The sequence below is a fragment of the Elgaria multicarinata genome, chromosome 1 (genome assembly GCF_023053635.1).
Source record: "Elgaria multicarinata webbii isolate HBS135686 ecotype San Diego chromosome 1, rElgMul1.1.pri, whole genome shotgun sequence".
Taxonomy (NCBI): Eukaryota; Metazoa; Chordata; class Lepidosauria; order Squamata; family Anguidae; genus Elgaria; species Elgaria multicarinata.
Window position 1 is genome coordinate 1161810 of NC_086171.1, and position 19350 is coordinate 1181159.

Below are 19350 nucleotides of genomic sequence, written 5' to 3' on the forward strand. Positions count from 1 at the left end.
ATAAAATCATAGTAAAACAATAAGGAGGGGAAGAGAATGCCAACAGGTACAGGGAAGGGTAAGCAGGCACAGGGTAGGGAAAAACTAACAGTAGAAAGTAACAGTAGAAGTGAATGCAAAGAGCAGCTGCTAATCAATGAGCAAATAGTCAGGCTCAAAGGGAGCTCAGTTCACCAAGCGGGTGGGAAAGGCCCAGCAAATTATTAACCTAAGAACATCAGAAGAGCCCTGAGGCTGGACCAGACCAAGGGTCCATCTAGGCCAGCACTCTGTTCACACAGGGGCCAGGCAGCCATCGGCCAGGGATGAACAAGCAGGACATGGTGCAACAGCACCCTCCCACCCATGTTCCCCAGCAAGTGGTGCACACAGGCTTACTGTCTCGAATACTGGAGATAGCACACCACCATCAGGGCCAATAGCCATGGATAGCCTTTGCCTCCAGGAATTCATCCAACCCCCTTTTAAAGCCATCCAAATTGGTGGCCATCACTACATCTGGTGGCAGCGAGTTCCATAATTTAACTATGTGCTGTGTGAAGAAGTCCTTCCTTTTATTTGTCCTGGATCTCCCACCCATCAGCTTCATGGGAAGACCCCAAGTTCTAGAATTTTGAGAGAGGGAGGAAAATGTCTCCCGATCCACATTCACCTCTATCATGTCTCCCATTAGCCTCCGTTTTTCCATCAATTTGTATAAGGGCAGTGCAATACTGGCCGTTTTATTCTCAATTCCTTTTCTTATCATGCCTAACACGGAGTTTGCCTTCTTTACAGCGGCCGCACACTGGGTGGACCTTTTCATCGCGCTGTCCACCACAATCCCAAGATCTCTTTCTTGTTCTGTCATCGCCAGCTCAGATCCCACTAGGTTATACTTGAAGATGGGATTTTTTGCCCCAACGTGCTGCCTCACCTTCCACTTGCTGACCATGAACCGCATCTGCCCTTTGGACGCCCTCTCGCCCAGCTTGGAGAGATGCCTTTGGAGCTCTTCCCAATCCCCTGGTGTTTTAGCCACCTTAAATAATTTCGTGTCGTCACCAAACTTGGCTGACTTTGGGGGCTGGGGGGGAGGGGTGGGGGGGCTACGTGGGCAGGCTCCACTTCTGCAGCATTATCTCTGTGGCCCTGAGATGAGGATGTGGGTGGCGGTGCATCAGCAAACCCCTGAAACCAGACATGCTGTGACACTGAAGTAAAACGCTTTCCGTTCATTTAGTTCAGTTACAAAGAATTCTAGATAGATTTATTAATAATGTACAACCTGCAGTTTGGGGATGGAAAAACCCGTCTCCAATCTGGCAGCAAATCAAATTAAAAACAAAAGCAACTGATATCAAAATAAACCTCTTTTAAAGAGGAAGTCCCTGTGGCCTTTGCTCTCTGACAAGTGCCAGCAAATGTTGGCTCCAAGCCACCCCTGGTAGAAGAAGGCTTCTAGCTAGTCACCACATTTCCCAGAAAGGCTCCTTTCACTTTCACGTCCCCTCACCCCACTCCACAGACACACGCACATTTCTTGGCTCCCATCCCAACTGGGCTTGAAACTGTAAATACCTCAGAGGGTTTCTTGCGGCCACTTCAACTTGTATTTGTTTGGTGTGTTTCTAGTAGGGGTGTGCTCCACTCTGCTATGGATCCTTGGATCCAAAGTGGAGCGGGCCGATCCGGTCCTCCGAAGCCTGGTTCCGGAGCGGAGCGGGGGAGGACCGGATCAGTGGTTCGGAATGGTCCAAAGCGATTCAGACCCTTCCGAAGCTTCGGAGCCAGTTAAGTGGGGAAGGGGCGGTTACCCGGCTCTGCCGCTGCTGCCGTCCGTTCAGCAGCGGACGGCGGAGCCAGGTAAGGGGAGAGGGGGGTTATTCAGCCCCCCATTTTGCCCCCCTTCCCACTTACCTGCTTCCGCCGCCCGCCACGGAAGCAAGTAAGTGGGGAAGGGGGGGAAAATGGGGGCCGAATATTGATCCAGACCTCCGGATCTCGCTCCGGATTTGGTTCCGGAACAGATTGGGGGAGGTCCAGATTGACCTGAACCGGTTCGGGCCCCGGATCAGGATCCGAAGCGGTTCAGGAAAGGGGTGCACAGCCCTAGTGTCTAGGGTATTGTAAACCTTGTGGAGCCATGAAGTCTCTTTCACAAGTTATATGGAGCAGGCATAGGGTGGTGGGGCCTGGGGGTGCAATCATTTCTCCCGTTTACATGTGTTCGTCCTATCCCAGTGCGACGTCCGCACAGCCTTCCTGGCACGCTCCCTTGTTAATTCAAGAATGGTTTAGTCATTCTAAAAGCTCGCAATGCAGCCAGGGCAAAAACAGAGATGTTGCTGCAACAGAAATGATCAGCACTGGTTTTTGAATGTCTCTCAGCTGACCTTTGAGAGTGGGGGAGGGCTGGGGGGGGGATAGGTGGGCTGGCTCAACGTCTGCAGCATTATCTCTGCGGCCCTGAGATGAGGATGTGGGTGGCGTCTGAAGGCTATTTCGGGACCAGTGATTTCATTTAACTAGGAATGTTCATGTATTTATCTAACTGTTAATTTGTTAGCCTATTGAATGTCTGGAAGCAATATTCAATTCAATTCAATCAAGTTTATTACAGTAAATAACCAGCATATCTGGAAGCAAGATGGTTAATGGGATTTTTTAAAAGGAGAAATAAGACAGGTGAAGAAATGACAAATCTTATAGAACAGCCAGAATACAAATGCAGGGAACTGCCATAAGAGCCAGGACACAGCTGCACAAAACCTACGCGGGGCTGAGAAGACGGCTGCGAGGAGCGCACGGAAGAGGGACGACGCCACGGCAGGAAACTTACTCAGGCGGGAGAAGACGGATGCGGGGAGCCAAACAAACCCAAATAGATCTGCAAGAAGCATAGAGAAGAGCAAGAACACAACTGCAGGAAACTGAAGGATTGCCAACATGGTCCTATAAATTAAGCCCCCAGAGGCCCTTTTCACGGCCCTACTGTTTTTTGCCATGTGATATCTGAGGAGCCTACTAGTTAGGTTAGGCTCTAAGTACAGCTCATGGACGTAATGCCCCCCTCCGTTCTCCAGAACCATTGACTGGACCATCTCCATCAGCTCAGTGACCTGCCCGTCCCGTTCTGCTCCGCCTGCCCTGTTATTGAAAGCGCAGGTGCGCCCCCCGCATGCCTGAATCAAGCCCAGGAGAGCCTTGTTATCGGACTGGGTCACATACTCCTGCAAGGACAAGCCCTCTCCTAAATCTTCTTTGCGGGTGAACAAGACGATCATGTGCTTGGGGGCCTCCGTTCCAAACACTGCCTGCACGTGCTTCCCCGCCGCTTCGTCTTCTGCAGTGAAGCGGCCCACCTGGGTCACCAGCACCAGGCCGTGAGGGCCGGGCCTGGAGAGTTCGATACAGCGCTTGATCTCCATCGCTGATTCGTCACTGCAGGCTTCTGAGTCAAAAATATCGGCTGTGTCAATCACTGCAACAGCCCTGCCATTCCAGCTCCCGTGACCTCTTTGGCAGACCACAGTCGTCGTCTGGGCCTGAAGCCAGGAATGAAACACCTCCCGGCCCAGGATGGTGTTTCCCGTGGCACTTTTCCCAGCTCCTGTCTTGCCAACCAGAATGATCCTCAGTTCTTTATCTGCCTCTGTGAGTTGTGGAGAACCTATTAGAGAAACAGCAGAACAACCACTGCTAGAATTCAACTTATGGGTGTGGGGGGCGGGGGGGGGAATAAGATATTAATACACCATATAAAATAAACGAAGCACCCTCTTATGTGTCTACTCGGAACTAAGCACTATTTAATTCAATGGGGCTTACTCTCAGATAAGTGAGTACAGCATTCCAGCCCAAGAAACACGCTAAAGCAGATTGCTTTTCAGTATGGAAGTGCCTCTCTCCAGCCTCCAACCCTCCTGCAAGGTCTCTCTCCCCACCCCAAAACTTGTATTTTTTTTCAATTATGTCAAACAGCAGCTAAGGGGGTGATCTGGATTAGGACCGCTGCCCTGGAGAGGGCTGCCAACCTGTTTTCCTGGGTCATTTTCACTTAGGAGAAAGGAACCCACCCACCCCTTCAACGCTGCATTTTCCCTATTAGGGACAATCTACGTGTGGGTGTCTAGTCTGGCCTATATGGTCTGAGGTGTGGATCCCTGTTACAGGGGGTAGGAGGGCCCTTTCTTATGGGGCGCTCCCTTTAGACAGCGTTTTCCCAGACCCATTTGCTTTTCATTCATAAGAGATGATGATTTCTGCATTGAGCAGGGGGTTGGACGCGATGGCCTTGTAGGCCCCTTCCAACTCTGCTATTCTATGATTCTATGATTCTATGACTAGTTAAAAGTCTCCTACTTGGGGAACTGTGGTTTTTATTCTAGCGTTAAGTGATGTTTTAAAAACTTTTTGTGGCAAATCCTGATATTGTAAAGTAGCTCAACAGTGACCACCGAAAGCACTTGGTAAGTTGTCCCCATGCAGGAAACACTCCAAACAGGCTTATCTTGTCCCACTCTTTCGCAAAACGCATCCAACACTCAGGCTGCAATCTTGGCATGCTTAGACAGAAGAGGTCCTGCCGTTCCCAGCTGGGGCGTGCCAGAAGTTCTAGGGTTCTTCTGTCTAAACATTCATAGCATTGCAACCTTCAGTTCTTCTGGCCGGCTGGCCGGCTCCTTTATAGTTCAGGGTTAGGGTCATTAGGAAGGTGGGTCCAGCCACTGAGAAATTATTGGATTTGCTTGCTAATGACATCAGAAACGGTGGGGCTAACATGACTGGATGAAACAGCAGTCTGTGCTAAAAGGCCGGATTTTTCTGACCTCAGATTCCCATAGAAGGAAGAGTTTGCTCACTCTTCTGTGTGCCTCCTCAATAACATCACATTGGAGGCCAAGGTGCTCTCTCTCAGACCATCTTCTCTGCAATGAAATCTGCACATGGTCTGGAACCCACAACTCTATTCTGGTAGGTAACATGTAGCTAGCTGACTTAGACTGATTTTTATTTTACTTTATTTAGAAAACTTTCATTACCTGTTTTTTGTCTTAACTTGTTTCCCCTTTCTACAAATAAAACCTTTTTTTATATATTTGGACATGGTTTTCAAAGGCAATTTCTCATTCAAAAGGTTTCTCCATGTGACGAATCATAGAATAGAGTTGGAAGGGGCCTCTAAGGTAGGGTGACCCTATGAAAAGGCGGACAGGGCTCCTGTATCTCTAACAGTTGCATAGAAAAGTGAATTTCAGCAGGTGTCATTGTATATATGGGGAACCTGGTGAAATTCCCTCTTCATCACCACAGTTAAAGCTGCAGGAGCTATACTAGAGTGACCAGATTTAAAAGAGGGCAGGGCTCCTGCAGCTTTAACTGTTGTGATGAAGAGGAACCCACCCTAAAGCATCCCTGACAGATGGTTGTCCAGCTGCCTCTTGAAGGCCTCTAGGGTGGGAGAGCCCACCACCTTCCTAGGTCACTGGTTCCATTGTTGTACTGCTCTTAGTCAGGATTTTTTTACAGATGTCCAACCAGAATCTGTCCAGAATCTCCCACCAATCCGCTTCATTGGGCTCTAGTATTATGGGAGAGGGGGCAAATGTCTCCCTATCCACATTCTCCACTCCGTGCATAATGTCGTTCACCTCTGGGGCTGTTTTCAAGATTAGATGATGCAGGCGCAGGTTCGCAGTCATCCATTTTGAAAAAGTCAGGATTTACCCCAATTTTTTCAAAGGGAGCCCTTCCACCATGTGACGTTACTCCACAGCCAGTCCGGGGCCAACCCAGGTGCCTGTTGGAAAGTGACTAGTGCTTTACGGTGGATTCCTGCATTGAGCAGGGGTTTGGACCCGATGGCCTTGTAGGCCCCTTCCAATCATAGAATCAATGATTCTATGATTGGTTGCCTTCCACCAGGAAGAGGGCAGGGGCAGCTCTGGGATCTGAATGGCTGTCCAGAAATCCTGTGTTCCCTCCTCAGCGTTGGGATTACCCAACATCGCTCCGAGAGAGGGAAAGCACAGGGTTGAGGACAGAGGCAGCACCAACCCGGCACCATGAAGAATCACAGAATCATAGAATAGTGGAGTTGGAAGGGGTCCACAAGGCCATCGAGTCCAACCCCCTGCTCAGTGCAGGAATCCACCCTAAAGCATCCCTGACAGAGGGTTGTCCAGCTGCCTCTTGAAGGCCTCTAGTGTGGGAGAGCCCACAACCTCCCTAGGTCACTGGTTCCATTGTCGTACTGCTCTAACAGTCAGGTTTTCCTGATGTCCAGCCGGAATCTGGCTTCCTTTAACCTGAGCCCGTTATTCCGTGTCCTGCACTCTGGGAGGATCGAGAAGAGATCCTGGCCCCCCTCTGTGTGACAACCTTTTAAGTATTTGAAGAGTGCTATCCTGTCTCCCCTCAGCCTTCTCTTCTCCAGGTTAAACATGCCCAGTTCTTTCAGTCTCTCTTCATAAGGCTTTGACAGCCCCTCTATCACGCCCCTCCTTAGCCTCCCTTTTGCCAAGCTGAACAATCCCAACTGTTTTAACCTTCCCTCATAGGGGAGATGCTCCAGCCCTTCACATTTCTCACACCAGTGTTCTCAAGGGAAATATTGCTTCCCAAACAAACAAGGAGCTGGATCTGTTCACTATCTTCCATCTTGCATATTGTTGTTTGCTCTTGCTTTTCCGAACAGGGGGAAATGGTCTCTCCTCCGCCATGTTTGCTACCACGAGGGAGGAGACAAATAGCCAAGGGGAACTCCATAGCAGTGCTGGCCGCTTCCCTATGGAATGAGTGGTGGGGCTGGGGGGGCTGGAAAGACTGAGCGGGGGGTCACTGCCCTACCTGCCCCCTACAGAGAATCACCTCTGCAAACTGCTCGTTGCCTCATTTGCTTCATCTCTTTCTGCCCCTGATTCAGGAAGGTCTTTCTGCAATTGCAGCTGGTGACAGTTTTACCTCCTTTGGTTCCAGCCATGTTCAGGTCAGTCACAGGAAGGAGAAGAAGAAGAAGAAACGCAATTCAGGATTCCAGGCACTCCAAATTCCTGCGTAAAAACACCAAAGGGAAAGCCATGCTGAAAAGGGAAATGCCACCATTGATGCTTTAGTGTCACATACACAGCTGCACGCCTCGCTCTCCACACTGGTTAGCTGGGAGGGATTAATAGCAATTCTTACATTTAATGTAATTCAAGTTCTAGCTTGAGATTGGCGGGACTAGATAGCCTACAAGGCATCTTCCGGTTCTATCCTCCTATCAATTCATTATCTTATAGGTTCTTGCGCAAGACAGATGGAGGGCTGAGGGAAGCTGGCACAGCTGTGGCGAGGGATGGGAGGACCAAGGCTGCTCCAACACGCGGACACGCTCCACACTTTACCTCAACGCTTGCACCTGTTCTTGTTTGCAACCTGGTTTTCCCGGGTTACTTCGAATGGAGAAAGTCCACGTTTTTCAGAAGTTGCACATTTTGCAAACATGAATGCAAATTCAGGAATTTGTGAGGAGTTTAGGAGAACCTCTGTTCCTGTTTGCACTCATGTTTGGGGTTGTGAACAGGGCATTTCTGAATTATTTGCGAGAGGAAATGAAATGCTCACACATCCCTAGGGGTGGCCCTTCCTTTCCCCACTCAGCACTGCGCTTATCAACAAAGACGGGGCCTGCGTGGAGGATAAGAAGAGACACACACACACACGCCGGGCCATGTTGCCCCCTCAGCTACAACGCGTAGCTGCCCAAATGCTTCCTACTGCCCTGCTTTGGCTGCAGGCTCCTGGCTTCCAGAAGCAGCCCAGGGCCCTGGAACGGTGTTGCTCAGAATGAGGGTGACCCTATGGAAAAGAGGACTGGGCTTCTGTGTCTTTGACAGTTGCATAGAAAAGGGAATTTCAGCAGGTGTCAATTTGTATGCATGCAACATCTGGTGAAATTCCCTCTTCATCCCAACAGTTAAAGCTGCAGGAACTATGCTAGAGTGGCTACATACAAAAGAGGGCAGGGCTCCTGCAGCTTTAACTGTGGCAATGAAGAGGGGAATTCCACCAGGTGCTGCATGCATACAAACAACACCTGCTGAAATTCCCTTTTCTATACAACTGTCAAACATACAGGAGCCCAGTCCTCCTTTCCATAGGGTCACCCTACTCAGAATGAGCACCATTTGAACACCTACTGATGGTAGCCAGGCCCTTTTTAAAGGAGAGAGGTCAATGGGGGCCAGTGTTTCATGGTTGGAAAGAATCTGATCCTTTACCTTCCAAAGAGGTAAGCTTGGCCAGTGAACTCTGGGACCAGGAGTAATTCCAATGCTTTTTGGTTTGCTCCATATTCCAACTACTGGGCCTTTGGCTTCTGCTGAAGGCTTTGCTCTTATTGTCCTGTTTGCTTTTAATTTGTTTTAAGGATCTCTTTTGAAAAACCTAATGACTGCTTAAGTTAGGGTGACCATATGAAAAGGTGGACAAACTGTTCCTATATCCTTAACAGTTGCATAGAAAAGGGGATTTCAACAGGTCTCATTTGTATATATGGAGAACCTGGTGAAATTGCCTCTTCATCACAACAGTTAAAGTGCAGGAGCTTTACTAGAATGACTATATTTAAAAGAGGGCAGGGCTCCCGCAGCTTTCACTGTGGTGATGAAGAGGAAATTTCATCAGGTTCCCCATATATACAAATGACACCTGCTGAAATTCCCTTTTCCATACAACTGTTAAAGATACAGGAGCCCTACTTAAGTGAGTCGGATCTTCTCCTTTTCTACCCACAGTAGTTATGCCACACTGACTAGCATGGATAGAACATAGATGTATACGCAAGAAAAATATATATAATACTCTCCAATCATGTGAAAAGTCTGTTGTAATTTCGCTCGTATCTTACAGCACAAGAGCAATGGTTGTGCTGTAAGCTACAAGCGAAGGCGACTGTCTGGATGCAGCCATAACTTAGAAGCAGATTTTCACAAAGACACAAGAAGAAGCCTCCACAGTCTGGCCTTCAAAAGAAAAGGCTACCTGGCTGGAACTTTGCCCTGTCCTAAGGAAAGGAGGCAGTTAGGGTAGCCACTAAGTACTTGCTCTGTGCCGGAGGAGTTAGAAGGAAACCGCTCCTCCTGTTCTGAGATGGATCTTTCGGGACCAGGCTTCAGCTCTACACATTCTTTTTGAAATGCTGCAAAAACGTGAAGGAGAAGCCTCTGCTACTTACCCAGGCTGTTGCTTTCTTAGCTTTAGAAATGACCGACCATCCTGAACTGCCTTCAGCTTGGAGTTTGAATGGCATCGCTCTGCAAACTTCTACACAGCAGCTTCGGTATTTGGACAGTGCAGTGAAGACAGGGAGGCACCATTTTACAGAAAGCACGTGACTGACTTTAAAACTGAAACCAAAAAGCCCGTGTATTTATTAATTTCAGTGCAGTTCGCAGTCTGGAAAAGAGAGAGAGATTACAGGGAAGCTGCAAAGCCAGAAGGCACACTGGTAAGAAGATTTTTTGCTTCATGCTCTTAAACTTTGCTGCAGCTCTAAGGGAAAGAATGGCAGTCTGTTGAGTAGATTTGCATATTGTGTAAGTTGCTGCGGGAGGCAGACCAAACTGTTCCAAGGCACTGTCAGATATTATGTCTGGAAATCCTCCTCTTCCAATTCCAAGCCAGGCTGGCTCTACTTATGATGCAGAGTTAGTAAAGAAGTAACCATTTCTAGGAGGGAAGGGAGCTCTGTTAGTCTGTTGCAGCAAAACCAACAAGGCATTGGGGCAGTGCACAGCACACACAAACGCAGACCCATTCGACTCGAAAGCCAATTTGGAACTTCTGAAAGGCCCCTTCCAACTCTGCTGTTCTATGGTTCTATGAAATGTGTGCATCACCCAAGCCTTACTCTAGCACACTAATCCCTACATCACATGACTCATTCATATATGTCAGGTCTGTCAGACATAAATGGGTTTGCAGAGCATGTGATCATTTGTTTCAATATTGGTTGTTTTTCAAGGTTATAAATTATCACAAAGTTAAAAATAACATATTTTTAAAAGATTTGGAAACATAGTTGTACACAAGTACCTTCTATTCACAACTGCATAATTTCTTAGTGAAACATTAAGTTATCAAACAGCTTGCTGTGTGCAAGGCATAATTTCCTTTCATTTCAATCTCTTTGCTAATTCTAGGAAAGAACAAACCATGAGTGGGAAAATCTGGAACCTATGTCCTTTCCCTTCCAGAAATGTCGGTAAGAACTTCCTCAAAAGTTCAACAGAACCTAGGAACAGATTTATTTATTACATTTAAATACCACCCCACAGCTGAAGCTCTCTGGGCGGTTCACAAAAGTTAAAACAGTAAACATTTTAAAAGTATACAAAATTTAAGAACCATCAGAAACATAAAAACAACAGTATAAAAACAACAGTATCCATTTAAAAAACAACAGTTCTGGGGTCTGTTAGAAAACAAACTTAGCGTTGTTAAATGCTGTTAAATGCTGGAGATGAGCCCACTTGCTTGCCTATACAGAGTCAACTCACGGGCACAGAGCCTCTCCATTTTCCATGGAATCCTAGTGCTGGAAGGATGCAAAAAGGTCCTTTAGCTCAACCCCCTGGTCAGCAAGCCATCCCTCTCCTCTACAAAACACACCGTACCAGATCAGCCCCCGGGGTGTTGATAAGTTGGACCTGTTTAACGTCAGAACCTATAGCAATTGGGTTCTCGACACCCCAGCGGTATCCAAGCTAAGTCCAAACAGACAAACATCACCACAGGCTAAAAAGTAATTTAAAATATATGAAATGCTTTATTTCATAAAAATACAAAAATTAAGAAAATGACGGCATGGTAGTTATATGTGCATAAGAAACATTTTCAGAGCTTACATTATTGGCAATGAATGAGAATGTAGCCTAAATATAAGTTTAACTAAAAGAATTGCAATTGACAAACTCTGTACGCCACCCTGAAATCTAAATGATATAGGGCGGAATACAAATGTTTTAAATAAATAAATAAAGCTGGCACTAAAAATGTTGAGAGTGAGCTAACAAATTGAGCTTCTAACATTATTGTTATGACTCTTCCTCAACACACTGCTGCATCTTATATGTTATTATTATTATTATTATTATTATTTATTTATATATATATAGCACCATCAATGTACATGGTGCTGTACAGAGTAAAACAGTAAATAGCAGGACCCTGCCGCATAGGCTTACATTCTAATAAAATCATAATAAAACAATAAGGAGGGGAAGAGAATGCAAACAGGCACAGGGTAGGGTAAAACTAACAGTATAACAGTATAACTAACAGTCTAAAGTCCGAACAACATCAAGTTTTAAAAGCTTTAGGAAAAAGAAAAGTTTTTAGATGAGCTTTAAAAGCTGCGATTGAACTTGTAGATCTCAAATGTTCTGGGAGAGCGTTCCAGGCATAAGGGGCAGCAGAAGAGAGTGGACGAAGCCGAGCAAGGGAAGTAGAGACCCTTGGGCAGGCGAGAAACATGGCATCCGAGGAGCGAAGAGCACGAGTGGGGCAATAGTGTGAGATGAGAGAGGAAAGATAGGGCGGAGCTAGACCGTGAAAAGCTTTGAAGGTCAACAGGAGAAGTTTATATTGGATTCTGAAGTGAATTGGAAGCCAATGAAGAGATTTCAGAAGTGGAGTAACATGGTCAGAGCGGCGAGCCAAGAAGATGATCTTAGCGGCAGAGTGGTGGACAGAAACCAACGGACTGATGTGAGAAGAAGGAAGGCCAGTGAGAAGAAGGTTGCAGTAGTCCAGCCGAGAAATAACCAGTGCGTGAACAAGCATCTTGGCAGAAGAGACAGACAGAAATGATCGAATCTTGGCAATATTATACAGGAAAAAGCGACAGGATTTATCTACTGCCTCAATATGAGGAATAAAGGAGAGCGAGGAATCAAATATAAAGCCAAGACTACGAGCTTCCTTGACCGGAGTAAGCGTAACATCATTGACAGTAAGAGAGAATGAGAGATGAGGAGAAGGTTTAGGAGGAAAAACATGTGTTGCAAAAGGAATAATTTAGAAGCGGTTTACTCCTTTTTACTTATTTCTACACATTATTTGAAAATAAAAAGCTAAGCTAAAGCATTACTAAGTTCCTCTAGGCATGTGAAGAATTCAACTTATTTAAATGTAGACTCTAGAGTGAAAGAAAGAAAGAAATGACTTTGCAATGATTCTAACTTCCACCTCCAAAAATAAAATAAAGTCTCAAGCTCAAAAAATATTCTAAGACCTAACTTCAGAAAGTAAAGGGTAAAAATTGTGGGTTTGTTGCTCTTGTTGTTAATTTCATTTATGTACCACCCAGTAGCTGAAGCTCTCTGGGCAGTTTACAACAATTCACACAAAATTTACAAACTCCAACACTGAAAGCATTATACAACATAACATGATGCAATAGAACAGATGTTGACGTAGTGTCTGGTAAGTTCATGTCGGGGGAGGCGGCGTGCCATTATGTGTAGCCATACACGTACTCTGGATTTTAGGAAAGCTGATTTTAATAAACTCAGAACTATGATAAGCAAGGTCCCTAATGAGAAAATGAGTGCAGGATAGGTGGGAGTATTTTAAAAAGGAAATTTTAAAGGCACAGTTACAAACAATTCCAGCAAGGAGAAAAGATAGAATACAACAGAGGAAACCAATGAGGCTCCACAAAAAGCTTAGAGATGACCTGAAAACAAAAGGAAGTGGAAGGAAGGCCAGGCTACAAAAGAAGAGTACAGACAGGTGGCACAGAAGTGCTGAAATGGCGTCAGGAAGGCTAAAGCTGAGAATGAGCTGAGATTAGCGAGGGATGCTAAAAGCAATAAAAAGGCTTTCTTCAGATATGTGAGTAGTAAAAGACAGAGGAAAGAAATAGTGGTTCAGGGGCTTAATGAGGATGGCAAATTGGTTACAGATGACAAAGGAAAGGCTGAAGTGCTCAGTTTTTTACTTTGGCTCAGTCTTCTCCCAAAAGCAAGTCTATGACACCCCTGGAAAAACTGAAGCAGAAGTTGAGGGGGCAGGATTGCAGTTTGAGTTTAATAAACAAATGGTCAAGGAACACCTAATTTCTTTGAATTAATTCAAATCTCCAGGGCCCGATGAACTGCATCCTAGAGTAATGAAGGAGCTAGCGGAAGAACTCTCAGAACCTTTGTCTATTGTCTTTGCAAACTTTGTAAACATAAAAAAAGTATACAAAATTTAAAAACCATCAGAACATAAAAACAACAGTATAAAACCAACACTATCCATTTTAAAACCAAGAGAGAGCAGCAGCACTCCTGCAGCTTTAACTGTTGTAATGAAGAGGAATGTCACCAGGTCAGGATCTGCACTCCTGCTTTATAATGGTTTATAATGGTATTGACAACTGTTGGGACCCAGGACACATTCCATATCCCATTTTCAAACCGCTTTCAAAGTGTTATATCCTGCTGGGTGAAGATCTGGCCCAGTTGCTGAATGCGTTCAAATTAAACCTGCTGAAATTCCCTTTTCCATACAATTGTTAAAGGTACAGGAGCCCGGTCCGCCTTTCCATAGGGTCACTCTACTCCCACCCATTCTAAACTACTAGTAACACATTTCCTGCCCCTTTATGTGTGGCCTAGCATGGTGCCTGGAGCAAGGCCCTCCCTTTCCTTCATCCTGGGGGCGGCCTTGTTGATTCGCACTCCAGGCACATTCTACGCACCGCCAGCTGCACACCCTAACACCTGACTTGTTCTCCACAGCTCCGGAGCCTGAGACCCAGAGCCTGAAGGACCCAGAGATTCGGATTGTGCTGGTTGGGAAAACGGGAGCTGGGAAAAGTGCCACCGGAAACACGATTCTCGGCATGGGGGCATTTGAGGCGGGCATCCAAACCGAGTCCTGTCACTTGGGAATCAGGGAATGGAAAGGGAGGCGGGCTGTCCTTATTGATACTCCAGCTTTTTTTGACCTTGAGAACGACACGGCCAAGAATTCCCCTGAGGCCCAGCACTGCCTCTGTCTTTCCAGACCAGGCCCTCATGTGCTGGTACTGGTGGTCCGCTCGGATCATCACACAAAGGAAGACGAGAAGGCAATAGAGTGGGTCCGGAAGATATTCGGCAGCGAAGCCATGAAGTACACCATTATTGTATTCACTAGACGAGATTTAAATAGTCGACCATTGAAAGAGTGCCTGTCAGACCCAGATTACACCGTCCTTCAGAGCATGACCAATCACTGCAATGGCCGGTGGTGCTCCTTCAACAATGAAGAGGCAGGAGGAAGCCAGGTGGAGGAGCTGCTCTCAAAGGTTGAAGAGATGGTGCAGGAGAACCAGTACGGTTTCCTCAGCACCTCTAGAACGGCCCAACTTCCCAGGGTTCCTCCAAGGAAAACTCAGGACGAGACAGAGGTGGAAGAAGAAGAACAAACGGAGATGCTTGTGGCCGTGCAGGAGGCAGCAGACCTGGGAGGAGACGGCTGCCTGGCTCAAGGTAAGAGCTCACCGCCAGCTTGGCCGGGGGTTCTGCTCCAGTTAGGTTTTCACTCATCTACACCATCGTCACGTCTTTGTTTCTACAACGCTTCCCGACCGTTGTGCAACCGTCTAAAAGTAACAAATCAGAAAACACTCAAAATGGCACAAACGCACTGAATCATTTTTTACAGACCGAGAAGGAACCCTTCACATCCACAGGGCACGATGCGTATAGGCAGGGGGGTGAGTCCCGCTCTGCTAAATGTGCCAGGTCGTTTACAGGAAGCTTCCATCTCAGTGTAGGGCAGGTGTGAAGGCCGATTTGAAACAGCCGCGCCCCAATTCCCAAATGAAAAGAGAACTATAGGCTGAAAACATTAGGGCCCCAGGTTCTCCTTTCTGTTCCTGAACCTGGGACTGATCAGCTGATCAGCGGGCGGGCAGGCTGGCAGGCAAGGGAGGTTGCTTCCTGGTCCCACCCAATTTCCTTCTGACCTTTCCCCTTTGGCTCTCTCTGTCAGGCAACGTCCTCCCTCCAGTCTCGCCCTTGCTCTCCTCCCAAGCCCTTTCCTGGCGATTTCTCTCCATCCCCGGCTTTACTCTTTCTCTCCCACTCACCCACCTACGTCCTTGTCATGCCTCACCTCGAGGAAGATTCCCCTGATGAGAAAGAGGCAGCAGAGAGCCAGTCCAATGTGCTGCAGCCAACGCTCGCACATCCGCGTCTGGCTCTGGCTCTGGCTGCAGCACTCTGGGCTGGCTCTCTGTCGCCTCTTCCTCAACGGAGGAATCTTCCTCGAGGTGAGGCATGACCATCTTGCTGTTCCCCCCTCCTAGCCCCATTCTTTCCTTGCTATCTACCTCCTGCAATTTCCCCTCCACCCCAGCCTATAGCCTCGCTCTTTCTCTCTGCCCGACCCCCACCTCTTTGGCCTATGCAAGCCCCACAGCACCCGTTATATGACTCACCACATCCTCTGTGGCAGCCATTTTGTGGTGGCGCCCACAGCCGTTTCTCAAATTCCCAAATGTGCCCATGGGTCCAGAATGGTTGGGGGCCCTTGGCCTACGTGCTCCCTGGCTGCCGGTCAAGCTGGCAAGTGGGGGCAACGGTGAGGAGGAGGAGGAGGAAGCAATGGTGGTGAGGTGGTTGACTCACTGAGGGAGGGGGGCCACTCACTGAGGGAGGGGGGGCACTGGCAATGCCCAAGGACCCCCCAAACCCCAGAACTAACACTGGGCACTGTGTGTTTGTGAGGGACCAGTTGGGAGTTAACTGTTTTGTTGCAGATTGTGTATCGCCTATTCTTACAGGTGCGCTTGTTCCGCTTTAACTTGCTGTGCCCAAGCTTACAGGTAACCTTGTTTTTATTCCCTGTCTCCTGGCTGGAGAGTTCAAGGGTATGTCTGCAACCCAGAAAGGAGTGGGGAAAGGCAGGCAGGGATGGAGAGGGGGAAGTTCAGAATGAAATCTTATGAAGCCCACCCACCCCCATCAGGACTAGTTTCATAGAATCAAAGAATCATAGAATAGCAGAGTTGGAAGGGGCCTACAAGGCCATCGAGTCCAACCCCCTGCTCAATGCAGGAATCCACCCTAAAGCATCCCTGACAGAGGGTTGTCCAGCTTCCTCTTGAAGGCCTCTAGTGTGGGAGAGCCCACAACCTCCCTAGGTCACTGATCAGGCCACAATCCAAAGCTTAAGTATATATCTATACAGGACGTTATTGGATCTCCAAACTCTGTTCTTTTCTTTGCAGCAACAACAAATTCACAAGTGACCTCTGAGGAAACTGAGTTGCGCATCGTCCTCGTGGGGAAGACAGGAGGTGGGAAAAGTGCCACCGGAAACACCATCCTTGGGAAAAAGTGGTTTGACACCAGCTTCAAGTTAACCCCAGTAACAAAGTGTTGCCAGTTGGGAATCAGAGAATGGAAGGAGAAGCGGATTGTCGTTATCGACACCCCGTCTATTTCTGAACCCCAGTATTCTACCGAGATCCAGCGCAGTGTCCGTCTCTCCAGCCCGCGCCTCCATGCTCTGGTGCTGGTTATCCAGGTGGGCCGTTTCACAGAGGAAGACCGCCAGGTGGTGGAGCAGGTAAAGAAGCTATTTAGCGACGAGGTCCAAAACTGCTTGTTTGTACTCTTCACCCACCTAGAAAAGTTGCGCAATGAGAGCTTGGACGATTATATTCAGCGCTCAGATAACGCACACTTTCAGAAGCTGATCTGCGACTGCAGCAAGCGATATTGTGGTTTCAGCAACAAGGAAACCGGAGAAAAGCAGGCCGCCCAGGTGGAGGAGCTGCTCTCTCAGATTGAGACGATGCTGCCAGAGGATCAAGACGAGTCCTTCTCTCACATAGAAGAAAGTGAAGTTGCCGAGGCAGAATCTGAAGGAAGCGGACAGGGAGAGGAAGACGGGGATCCACAGATACCTGCTGACAAAACCACAAATTCACCCCCAGGTTCCATTGTTTGAACTTTCAGTTTGAAACGGTGGGGGATGATAACAGCACCCCCACCCCATTCTCACGATCAGGGCTCCAAACTTGGGTGCACCTGGCATAAGAAAGCTATTACTCTTTAATCTGCCACACACACACACACACACACACACACAAAAAGCACTCAGAAAGTTCTTTCAAATTAACTTTTGGGCACAAAGTTTTGGGCCCTTCCTTACCCTTGGTGAAAGCAGGTCCCTTTATTTACCTTTTTAAAAGAAAACAGTATTCTTTCTGCTGCTTTTGATAGTAGCAGCAGCAGAACTATTCCGGGCAGCTGGGAGCCCCTACATCATAATGCCCTTCCCCCGCTCCGGGAGCCCCTACGTCATGACGTAGGAGATTCCAGAGGAAAAATATTTCTCCAGATAACCCCTCTTGAAATAATGCTGCATTCAGTCAACAGGACACCCTACCCTGAGGAAACCGCACCACCTTCAGATAACACGATAATGCACGGATCAACAACAACCCACAGTGGGCAATTTAGCATGTCATGTGAGCCCAGTCATTTTCTTGAGTGCCCCTAGAATAAGGATGCTTTGTGGCTCAGGACTCATGTTGGTTCCAGAAGATCACCTTTGCCTATAACTGGCCCGGGATACAGGCACCACGTGTTCGTTCTTTCCATCCAGGTAGCTCGTTCGCTCGTGGGTTTCAGCTAAGCCCTATGAATTACATGGAGGTTCGCTTGTTCCTCCTCGTAACTCTTTGCTGCTGGGATTCTAAGGGCCGGAGGTTCCTGCTTCTTCCTCACACCACCAGCTACTTTACCCAGAGAGAACTGCTGCCTTTCTCCACCTCTTTTTCCTGAATACCACATGACTTTCACACTTGGATCCCCACAGCATCCTGGATTCTCTACTGGGCCTTTTTTTTTCTTGGTAAACCCATTTCCTAAAAAACTGATTGTGTACAATTTCTATGCCTAAAACCTTCTGCAGAGTAGAAACCCTTCCTAGCCCTGATATTGCATTCAGTTCTGGGCACCACACTTCAGAGAGCTTTGGCTATGGGACGCTATATACATAAATGTAATAAATAAGAAGGACGCAGACAAGCTGGAGCGTGTTCAGAGGAGGGCAACGAGGATGATCAGGGGTCTGGAAACAAAGCCCTATGAAGAGAGACTGGAAGAACTGGGCAGGTTTAGCCTGGAGAAGAGGAGATGGAGGGGAGACGTGATAGGACTTTTCAAGGACTTGAAAGGTCGTCACAAGAGATGTGAAGGCCCGGAAAAAAAATGAAATTTTTTTTGGGAAAACGGTTTTTTCCCGTTTTTTTCTGAAGCCTTTTTTGGTTTTTTTCCGAAAAATTGAAAAAAAAATGAAGAAAAAACAGATTACGGGATGTTTTATTTTAGCATGATGAATAAAACGTTTAAGACAAGGTGTTCAGATACTTACTTCTCCAAATGATTTCTAAAAACTGTACAGTATCAGATTATTACAATGTTTGTGCACCAAGGACAAGCAAGTCCTAGGTTGCAAACTGAGATTACAACTTTCAAATGCAAGAGCAAGATGCATTTCTGCCTCTAGGGGGCACTTCCATGGAAGCAGAGACTGAAACTAATACTGATAGCTATAGGTCAGAAAATGAGTCTGATTAAATTTCAGGCATATTAATTGAGTCTTGGTTTCTCCCCCCCCCCCCATTTTTCTCAGTTCTTTTTATGGGAATGGGGGCTTTATGTCTTGACACTGGAGGACTAGCGGAGACATAAATAATTTTCTTTGTTACTAATGTTGGTGGTCTCTTCAGTTGTTGTTGTTTTAATTGTTTTTCGCCTGCTCCTCATAAACTGGCAGAACCAAAGAGGTTCCTAACAGTTCAGGAACTTGTAGCTCCATTTGTTACCAAAAAAAAGTTTAAAAAAAAGTAAATTAAATTTGTAATAATTGTTTGAATACACTAGTTTTAATATACCAAATGCAATAATTTTATGCCAAACCAACTTGGACATAATTACGTTTTATGTTCCTAATGTAACAAAGTGACTTTCAATCTGTAAAAAATGCTAATATTGCAGTATTTCAATTTTTCCAAAAATTTCTGTTTTTCCCTGGGGAAAAAAAGGGGGGGGAATGGGTTTTTTTCCATGGCTTCAAAATTTCTGGAAATTTTACATCTCTAGTCATCACACAGAGGAGGGCCAGGATCTCTTCATCATCATCCCAGAGGGCAGGACACAGAATAATGGGTTCAAGTTACAGGAAGCCAGATTCCGGCTGAACATAAGGAAAAACTTCCTGACTGTTAGAGCAGTATGACAGTAGAACCAGTTACCTAGGGAGGTTGTGGGCTCTCCCACACTAGAGGCATTCAAGAGGCAGCTGTACAACCATCTGTCAGGTGTGCTT

The 19350-nt window shown here is 46.9% G+C and overlaps 2 protein-coding genes across 5 annotated transcripts in view; one reads left to right on the top strand and one right to left on the bottom strand.

Annotated features, from left to right (window-relative positions):
* Nucleotides 1–2572: 2572 nt before the first annotated feature.
* The window catches only part of LOC134395683 (GTPase IMAP family member 5-like), a 195036-nt gene continuing 178258 nt past the window's right edge, over nt 2573–19350 (bottom strand). Inside the window, exons 1-3 of one of the 4 annotated variants that reach the window (XM_063121852.1) lie at nt 9203–9367; nt 6946–7034; nt 2573–3652 (exon numbers count right to left, since the gene is read on the bottom strand). In XM_063121852.1, the coding sequence (XP_062977922.1) occupies nt 2634–3652; nt 6946–6964 (1038 nt within the window). In that variant the 5' untranslated portion in view covers nt 6965–7034; nt 9203–9367 and the 3' untranslated portion in view covers nt 2573–2633. Of the gene's footprint in view, nt 3653–6852; nt 6916–6945; nt 7035–9202; nt 9368–19350 lie in introns of those variants that run through there. The other 3 variants (XM_063121868.1, XM_063121860.1, XM_063121846.1) reach the window with 3 other exon arrangements.
* Nucleotides 9409–18615, top strand: LOC134395672 (GTPase IMAP family member 8-like). Its single transcript, XM_063121837.1, has 4 exons — nt 9409–9475; nt 10170–10231; nt 13758–14492; nt 16238–18615. Exons 2-4 carry the CDS (start codon nt 10183–10185, stop codon nt 16960–16962), a joined length of 1509 nt encoding a protein of 502 aa, XP_062977907.1. The 5' UTR covers nt 9409–9475; nt 10170–10182; the 3' UTR covers nt 16963–18615.

What these genes read in the sequence shown, in the direction of transcription:
- LOC134395672 (XM_063121837.1), top strand. Translation starts at nt 10,183, where the DNA reads ATGAGTGGGAAAATCTGGAACCTATGTCCTTTCCCTTCCAGAAATGTC. An exon ending in TTTCCCTTCCAGAAATGTCG is followed by an intron (nt 10,232 to 13,757) that starts GTAAGAACTTCC and finishes TGTTCTCCACAG; the next exon opens with CTCCGGAGCCTGAGACCCAG. An exon ending in AGACGGCTGCCTGGCTCAAG is followed by an intron (nt 14,493 to 16,237) that starts GTAAGAGCTCAC and finishes TTTTCTTTGCAG; the next exon opens with CAACAACAAATTCACAAGTG.